This window comes from Penaeus chinensis, chromosome 7 (assembly GCF_019202785.1).
Source record: "Penaeus chinensis breed Huanghai No. 1 chromosome 7, ASM1920278v2, whole genome shotgun sequence".
Classification (NCBI taxonomy): Eukaryota; Metazoa; Arthropoda; class Malacostraca; order Decapoda; family Penaeidae; genus Penaeus; species Penaeus chinensis.
In genome coordinates this window covers 4,743,639-4,753,638 of record NC_061825.1, presented here as the reverse complement: position 1 = coordinate 4,753,638, position 10,000 = coordinate 4,743,639, and the positions used below count along the sequence as shown (strand labels likewise).

General features: G+C 39.1%; 1 protein-coding gene across 1 annotated transcript in view; it reads left to right on the top strand.

The window, feature by feature from the left end:
* Nucleotides 1-1,895, top strand: part of LOC125027269 (cytochrome P450 2L1-like) — a 6,237-nt gene extending 4,342 nt beyond the window's left edge. The window contains exons 9-11 of the mRNA XM_047616236.1: nucleotides 134-251; nucleotides 619-763; nucleotides 1,405-1,895. Coding sequence (XP_047472192.1) covers nucleotides 134-251; nucleotides 619-763; nucleotides 1,405-1,586 — 445 coding nt within the window. The 3' untranslated portion in view covers nucleotides 1,587-1,895. The remainder of the gene's footprint in view (nucleotides 1-133; nucleotides 252-618; nucleotides 764-1,404) is intronic.
* The last annotated feature ends 8,105 nt before the right edge of the window (nucleotides 1,896-10,000 follow it).

The following is a 10,000-nucleotide window of genomic DNA, read 5'->3' as shown; positions in this document are numbered from 1 at the left end:
TAGAAACATTTTGAAAGCTTTATGTAAATATTTATAAGGGTTTGTGTAAATATCCATTGTGTGTATAAGAATAACATGTGCCAATTGTAAATAATCTACACCTTTTTAATACATTGCGTCTCTTCTACCCTAGCATGCCCTACACAGACGCCGTCATACACGAAATCCTCCGCATAACGTCCCTTGTGCCCCTTGGAGTCATGCACTGTGCCAATGAGGATACGCAGCTGTCCGGGTACACTATCCCCAAGGTCGGTTCTCTCTTTACAGAGGGAAAGCTGTTTACGGAGATTTGCGAGTGGAGTCATTTTAATTACAGTGATGTAAGACAAGTTTTATATGTAAAAGGCGTGACATTTTGTTAATCCTCGGGACCATCACTAAGCACTACAGTATTTTTATATCGCTTCTGGTATACCGTGCTATTTAATCTGATTTCCATTGAGATTTGGCCTATATCACACAAGGTCGATTGGAATTTACTTCTCATTAAACTATAGCCACTGCAATCTAATTCTCATAAAACAAGACCCACTGGAATTCAACTCCCATTAACCAAAGAGCATTTAAATTCACAACAAGCAGCTTTACATCTCCCTCGCCCATCTGCACTCCCAGGGAACCGTCATCACGTCGGCCTTTTCCCACATCCACTTCGACTCCAGGCATTGGGAACAGGCGGAGAAGTTTATGCCTGAACGTTGGCTCGATAAGGACGGGAAGTTCGACGGGAAGAAGGATGGATTCATACCCTTTGGCATCGGTATGATTGTTGGTTTTCTAGTTTAGTAATTGATGATATGCGAAGTTTGATAACAGTACCCTACTCTTTGCATTTTTTGTCGATATTTTCTTTTTACATTCATAAAGAAATCTATCAATATCGATTTTTTGAATTATTTATTAATATCTATTTATTGCAATATCCTTTTTTTTGCATTATTTATCATTTAAATATAATCTTCATCAATATCCGTTTTTGCATTCGTCATCAATATTCTCTTTTACATTCTTTATCAACATCCTTTTTTTTTCTTTTTTAAACAACTTTGATCCCCCAATATTTCTCCATTAAACAAGGTAGATCCAAACTTCTTATTTTTTATTTTTCACTCAGACAAACTTTCTTTTCCTTTTTTCACTCAGACAACCTTTTTTTTTTTTTTTATTCAGACATCTTTCCTCCTACTCATCCCCCCCCCCGCTCATACACCTTTCCCCTCCACTCTAACACCTTTTTCTCCCACTCAGACACCTTTTTTCCCCACTTCCGCACCCCCCCCCCCTACACACACTCTCAGAAACCTTTTCCCCCCATAGACAAACCCTTTTCTTCACTCTATACAAACCATAAAAAAACATTCCTTTTCCACACTCCTAATGTTCCTCAAAACTACTCTCCAGGTCGACGTTCTTGTGTCGGGGAGACTTTAGCCCGAATGGAACTCTTCATCTTCTCGACCGCAGTGTTCCAGAGCCTCAACATCGCTCCGCCTCCTGGTACAGCCATCGACCTCGCACACGACCCTACCACGCCCTTTTTCCACAATGCCAAGACTCAGAATGTGTACGTCACAGTTCGCTAATGGGTGTGTTCTTCCTAGTTGGCTAGTGAGTGCGTAAGACACGGTTCGCTGATGGTTAGAGTCATTTGAATGTCGATAGGAAATCACGTATTTAACAATTTATATACCTCAAGGATTTTGTGTAAATATATATAAATATATATATATGTACCCGTATCTATCTACCTATCTGTTATATATATATATACACATTGTTAGTTGCAGCCTTTGAAATTAAATGTATAACAATGACCTAAATTTCTGTGTAAATTAACCTCTACAACTCTAGAATGTAAAACAAAGTGCATATAATATACCTCTTGCAAATATTATTTGGTTTGATTGACAAGAACCTAATTTGCCTTAAGATTTACTTATAGTTTCGGGGCGTTGATTCTGCCAGGCAAATAATTTGTTTTAATTTGTATTTCCTTCAAAAACGTGTATCGTATTCTGTGATGAATCTAGAACACGTGTGTTTAGGAGGGCCATGATAATAAAACTGATAAAGATGATCATAATAATAATGATAATGATTGTTATTATTATAATAATACTTATTATTGTTATTATTACTATTATTATTATTACTATTATTATTATTATTATTATTATTATTATCATTATTATTATTATTATTATTATTATTATTATTATTATTATTATTATCATTATAATATACATATCCGCTAATGACAATTGCTATATATACACAAAACTTCATAGAATCAATCCACCTCTTCACAAGTATTGTTACATATATACCTTTTCATGTGGTATTTACCAATTCTTTTAACATTATGGAAGGTGTATTTTCACTTACATAGGCAGGGAATGTTATTTATAATCCTTGGTTGTGCAGAACCACCAGTATAATACACGTCAATCATTTAGCAATTGCTGCCCATTATTTATACCAAGACAGTGCGGGAGAAATTTCCCTAAATATGAAATATCATTTAAGATATCGATACATTTTCCAGCGTTGTAAAATAAACGTAGTATAAAAAAGATATTTCTGCCTGAAGACGATAAGGATGCGTTCAATATATATATATATGTATATATATATATATATATATATATATATATATATATATATATATATATATATATATATATATATATATACATATATACATATTCACAAGCATTTTTATATGGGGAAATCTGTTAAAAAGATAGGTATTTCCACGGTCCTCTTCTAATTAGTGAGATGTAGCCATATTCATATAATTATTATACGCAGAAACTATCGGAACAATAACCAAGAATAAAAAATCACTTTAGTCTACCCTATAATATTTAATTTTCTGTTATACATAAATGTACCTCAAAGAGCACCAAACTTTTAGGGGAAACTAAAGCAAATATTATACAGCCGTCCAACGAATATTTCCTTTGAAATCTATTTACAAATGTATTTACATTTATTTGCGACATAAGTATTATTATAAATTAGGAAAATAAGGGATACATTACATACTCATTCCTAGTTTGAATAAGTAAATAAATGAAAATATATCGATAAGAATGAATTATTAATGTATTTATATAGACAAGTAAATTAACAAATGAATAAATATATAAATATGTAAATTAATAAATTAATAAATAAATATATAGATAAGTAGATAAACAAATGAAAACAAGTAAACAAAAACAAATAAATAATGAAAATTAGATTAATTAATACATGGATAAACAAACAAATAGATAAATAGGTAGATCAATAAATTAATAAATAAATACGTAGATAAATGTGTGTGTATGTGTAATCATACACACACACACACACACACACACACACACACACACACACACACACACACACACACACACATACACACACACACACATATATATATAGATATATGTATGTATATATCAAATAGGTAACAATAAAAATCAAAATCTAAGGATATATCAATATCTGAAATTGTCTAATCGACGGAAATCCCGGTCTTTTCGATGCAATGACAAGAATTTAGTTGTGAACTTTAGCTGTTCATCATGACTAAACAGCGTAAGCTCTTTGGATGTCATGATGACCACGCAAAACTGTAGCTTCGATCTCGGCAGTTAGTGATTTTCAATAAATGATGATCTTGATTAAATTGAGTGGGATGTGGGAGTATGGTATTAACACATTTCCAGTCATTTTGCATCCAAGGGAAATCAAAGCCTCGTAAATAAACAAAGAATGAGTCTGATTCCCCGAAAGAATGTGTTAAGTCACGCTGACGAGTCAAAACGGCGTAGTCACGTGGATTTGAAGCACCTCGTTGCCAGCCGTACGGTCAACAACAACAAAGTATAAGGAAAAGAACAACAGTCACTGACATTCCAGAATACGCCAAATTCGATTCCTTGTATCGCTAACTCTCCGGAAAGCTATTGGATTCATTCCCTCAAATACATGAGTAAATATAAACCTCAATTGTTCGAGACCGAGAAGGAAAATGAAAAGAGAACTGAGCTGGACAGAAGAAATAAGGATAATTATGAGAATAATGATGATAACAGTAATAGGCAATTTAACCCAGTGCCGACGGAAATGACATGTACGTGTATGCCATGCCCACTGTGAGTTTACTTGTTTGATTGTTTTCCATGATTGATGGCTACACTTTTACTAAGTCACCAATGAGCCAGTTACAAGTACTGCTTGTCTCGCTTGTTTACCCTTTTCTTTGATTTATGAAAATATTTTACGTTATTTTATTTTCCCGTTAGTAAAGTTTATAACATTATAGTAATTATATTGTTTATAATAAAAATAACACCATCGATATTCATAGTACTAGTAAAAAAATAAATTTTCCCGCCAATTCAAGGAAATTCATTTTTTATTCATTTTCCCCGGCGGCATTGGGTTAAATAGTGCTAAAAATAGGATAGAGATTTTCAGAGGAAGAAAACAGGTGTTAATTGCGCCGAGAAACAGGAAATGTCCAACCAGGTATGTGAGGGTGATGGTGATTGCAATTAAGAATATGCATATTTTCTTGAAGGGGGGGGGGGGGATTCAAAGTTCTTTGTTTCGTATGTTATTGAGGTGTGTTATGACCTAAGAAACATATAAATGTCTTCTATACTTAACCAGAACTAAGTATAAATTTTACGCGTTAGAATTTGAAAAAGTGGATTTAAATGTCAAAATCAGAAAGCAAAGAATAACTAGAGGTTCATCGTTTTTGCTCATGCCTGTGTCGACATCCATAGCCTGACACACAAGCAAATATATATTCTTATATTCAAAATATACGGAATTGTTTCTAAACACTAAATTCTGTGCAATTTTTAAACTCTAGACCCTTGGGCGAATGCTTGCTCTGTGCATACAGTAATCTTTTTGTGATTTGTATAATTAAAAATAAATATAGTAAGAGTAAATGGTATACACACACACCACACACACGCAACATACACACACACACACACACACACACACACACACACACACACACACAACGAGCGGCGGATGCACGCACAATTTGAAGAGATGGAGAGAGAGGGATGAGAGGAGAGAGAGAGGAAGGGAGGGGAAGAGATGAGAGTGAGAGAGAGAGAAGAGATGAGATGACGATGTTAGAGGAGGAGAGAGAGGAGGAGAGTGGGGAGAGAAGAGGAAGAGCAGAGAGAGAGAGAGGATGAGAGAGGAGAGAGAAAGAGAGATAGATATATATTATAGAGACAGAGAGGAAAGAGAGAGAGAGAGAGTGAGAGAAAGATTTCGGGGCGATAGAGAAGTAGAGAGGGAAAAGATTATGATGAAAGAGATGAGAGAGAGAGGGAGATGAGAGATAAAGAAGAGATCGAGGAGAGATGAAAGAGAGATGACTAGAGAGAAGATGAGAAAGAGAGAAGATGAGAGAGAGAGAGTAGGAAAGAGAAGAGAGAGATGGAGAGATGAAGAAAGAGAGAGAGAATATGATATATATAGAGCAGAGGAAAAAGAGAGGGGAGAAAGAAGAGAGCGAGGAGAAGATGAGATGGGAGAGAAGAGAAGAGAGAGAGGTAGAGAGAGATAATGATAGAAAGATAATAGATAAGAGAGAGTGAGAGAGGAGATGAGAGGAAGAGATGAAGAGAGAAAGAGTTTTGGAGTGAGAGTGAAGAAGATTGAGAGAGAAGAGAGGTGATAGATGAGAGAGAGATAGAGAGATAGAGGAGAGAGAGGGGAGAGAGAGGATGAGAGAGAGAAAAAAGAAGAGAAAGAGAAGAGGAGAAGATATATGAGCAGAAGAGAAATGAGGAGAGAGGAGGAGAGAGATGAGAGAGAGAGAGTAGAGGAAGATGGAGATAGAAGGGAAAAGGGAGAGAGAGTGAGAGGAAAGAGAGGAGAAGTGAGGAGATAGAGTAGATAGAGAGAGAGAGAGAGAGAGAAGAGAGATAGAGAGAGAGAGAAAGAGTGGGAAGAGAGATGAGAGAGAGAGAAAGGAAGAAAGAGGGAAAGAGAAAAGAAGAAAGAGAGAGAGAGGAGAGAGAGAGAGAAGAAAAGAAAGATAGAGATGAAGAGAGAGGAGAGGAGAGAGGAGAGAGAGAGGAAGAGAAATTGAGAGAGAGAGCAGAGAGAAAAGAGAGAGATGAGAGAAAGAGAGCGAGAGAGAGTAGATGAGTAGAGAGAGGAGAGAGGAGAGGAGAGAAAGAGGAAAGAGAGAGAGAGAGAGCGTGAGAGAGAAAGATGTGTGAGAGGGGAGAGAGGGTGAGAAGAAAGAGAGAGAGAGAGAAGAGAGTGGAGAGAGAGAGAGAGAGAAGATAAATAATATATATAGAGAGAAGAGAAACAGAGAGAGAAGGATTGGGGGGAGTGAGGAGAATGGAAAAAGGGAGAGAGGAAAATGATGGATGAAAATTGAGAGGATAAGAAGAGAGAGAGGATGAGAAGCGAGTAAAAGTCGGACAACTAATGTGTTTTGTCTCCCCTTCTTCGTTGTTATTAACAGCAAGATCAGCGCGATGCTTTCCCGCCGCCTTCGTCAAAAACAGACAACTGAATAAAATGAATTTATCCTCTCCTCGACAACACACCAGGGAAAAAAAACAAAATAAAACGAATCTCTTGGGAAATACTCCGAAAGTATTTTTTTTTCTGAAGTGGGGCTGGCAATGATGTGTTGTGTGTGTGTGGGGGGGTTCGATGTTACGTTGGACGTTGGGTGGGGGGGGGGGGGGGGGAGGGTGGAGAGTCGCCTCTTCCATTTCGTTAAAGGGGAAGGGAGGGGGGGGGGGGGGGGGGGGGGGGGGGATGGGGGGGGGGTGGGGTGGGGGGGGGGGGATGAGGGCAGGCGCTCTCGCTCATCATTTCGTTTTGGCGGGGTGGGGGGGGGGGGAGGCGCTCTCATCATTTAGTTAAACATTTTTTTTGGGGGGGGGCTTTATTTCCGCGTTTATTTGTTTTTCTTTTTATGTCTGCGACCGGCTCCGTATTGATCGGTTGCGTGAGCGTGTTTAATGGTTTTTGATTTCTTGATGATGCGGTTTTTATTTTTGTCTTGTTTGGAGAGTCAAGAAAGCATAAAAGATTTGGGAGAGAAGAAAGCATAAAGATTATTTGTTTTTTGTTGACTTTGCTCTGAGCGCTGATTGCCGCAGAGCAAAAGGAAGTGAGTGCTTATAATTAATATCATTTTTCTTGATTTTATTTAGTGTCTTGCCTTCTAATGATAATAATGGTTATTTTTTTATGGCCATGTAGGTTGCATGTATGATTCATTATCATATTGTTGTTATTGTCATTGTTATTGTTATAATTATTATTGTCATTGTTGATGTTGTTATTGTTGGTGTTGTTATTGTTACCATTATTGCTGTTGTTGTAGTTGTTATTGTTATTATAATTATTATTGTTATTGCTGCTGTTGTTATTATTATAATTACTCTTGTTATAATTGTTATAATAATTAGTGTTATTGTTATTGTTGTTACCATGGTTACACGATAAGAAAACATCTGTAAACTGTGGGACTTGCATTGCATACATTCTGATGATGAAAGATGTATTGCAATATGCACGAATAGAAACTAACAACACACCTTTATATTCTTTTATCTTATAATTTTTTATCATAATTCGTAAGTAAGCGTTTCTCGAAAATCAAAAATACTCAAACGCAGGATTTCAAACCCACGATATTTCTCGCTAATCGCTAGAGGACACATTAAAACACAGGAAGAAAGAAAGAAAGAATTGCCATCATCACCATCAACTTTTCTTCATGACCACCACCCATCACCATCATCACCACCACCACCATCATCAACACCATCAACTTTTCTTCTCTACTAACACCACCACCATCACCATCATCACCCACTACCATCACCACCATCATCACCATCAACTTTTCTTCTCTACTAACACCACCACCATCACCATCATCACCACAACTATCACCATCATCACCACAGCCACCACCATCAACACCATCAACTTTTCTTCACCACTAACACCACGGTCATCACTACCCACAGTCGACGACCGCCCAAATCCGGCCACAGCGACTGAAGTCTCGACCGGAAACAAACTTCAGGAGTTGGTGGGGGGGAAGGGGGAGGGGCAGGGGGTTATCTCATCCCTCCCCCCTCCCGCCTCCATTCTCTCCCCTCACCCCCCACCCCCCACCCCCCCGTCTGAACTGAAACTAACCTGAGGGAATAAGGTGAGTGGGTTGAGTTGCTTCCCCTTTCGTAAACCCCTAACTCCTATCTCCCCCTCCCCCTTTACTTCTTTACCCCCCCCCCCCCCCCCGGACACTCTCCACCCACTCCCAATTCCTCCCCTCCCACAAAAACAACAAGACAAACCCCCCCCCCCCCCCCCCCCCCCCCCCCCCCCCCCCCCCCCCCCCCCCCCCCCTCCCCCTCCCCCTCACTTCATTTTCGTCCAATCTAAGGCTGATAACTACCCCCTACCCTGCCTCCCCCTTCTCCCCTCCCCTCTTAAACATCCACCCCCTTCCCCCCGACCTGCAACCGGTAGTTTACAAAATTACTCCGGCCGAGGGGTTTGGGAAAGTGATTCAATTTATTGTGCAATAACTATATTTTCCCCATGACGTTTTGATTTCATGTTGATGAAGAAGAAAAATGAAGAAATGGAGGAGGAGATGGGGGAAAGTGAAAAGAAGAAAAAGGGGAAGAGGAAGAAGAAGAAGAAGAAGAAAAAAAGAATAAGAGCAGAAAGAAGAAGAGGAAGGGGAAAAGAAAACCCCCAACCCGGTTTTCCGAAATTTCGTTTTTGAAAAGAGGAGAGAGAGAGAGGAAAAGAGGGGGGACGGGGGGAGAGGGGAAAGGAAAAGAGAAGAGAAAAGAGAGAAGTGAAGAGGTTAGAGAGAGTATAGAGAGGAAAGAGAGGAAGGAGAGAGAGGAGAGAAGGAGTGGGGTTGGGGGAGAGGGAAGGGGGGGTGAGAGAAGGTGAAAAAGAAAATGAAAAAATGAGGGGAGAGAGATTTGAGAAGAGAGAGGGGGAAAAGAAGGGGGGACAAATTGAGGGGGAGAGGAGAGCGAGGGAAAAAGGGGAGAGAGGGTAGAGAGAGAAAAAGGGAGAGTGAGAAGAGTGATGAGGAAGAAGGGCGGGGAGGGGGAAAAGAAAGGAAGAGAGAAAGGAAGATTTTGAGAAGAGAGAGGGAGAGAGAATAGAAGGAGAAGAGATTAGATATATATGTAGATAGATAGAAAGGAGGGGAGGGGAGAAAATAGGGACGAAGAGGAAAAAAAAAAAGAATTTTAAAACCGAAAAAGGGAAAATTTTTTTAAAAGAAAAGAGGAAGAGAAGGTTAAATTTTAGAGAGGGAAGAACAAAAGATTTTAAAAGAGGAGAAAGAGAGGAGAGGGGGGAGGGAGGGAGAGAAGAGAGAGGAAAAGGGGGGAGGGGGAGAGGGAAAGGATGGAGGGAGAGGAGAGGGGGGGGAGAAGAAGGAGAAAAGAGGAGGAGAGATTGGAGAGAGGAGGGGAGAGGATGAGAGAGAAGAGAAGAAGAGAGGGAGAGGTGAGAGGATGAGATGAGAGAGGAATTAAAGAGGAAGAGAGAGAGGAAGAGAGAGAGAGATGGATTAGGTTGAAAAGGGTGAGAGAGAGAGAGAAGAGGAAGAAAGAGAGAGTTTGGAGAGAGAAGATAGTAGAGAAGATAATAGAGGGAGAAGAGAAGATAGCGAGAGATGATGGATATAGAGTTTGAGATAGATAGATAGTAGATAGACGATAAAAAGGATAGAAGATAGATAGAGGGGGAGAGAGGAAGAAGAGAGGAGGAAGAAAGAAAAAGGAAATTTGAATGAGAGAGAATAGAGAGAAAATAGATAGAGAGAGAGAGATAGAGAGAGATAATAGAGATATAGAGGGTAGAGAAAGTATAGATAGATAGATAGATAGATAGAGATGGAGAGAGAGACGAGAGGAGTGGTGGGGGAGATCTGAGTGAGGAGAAAGAT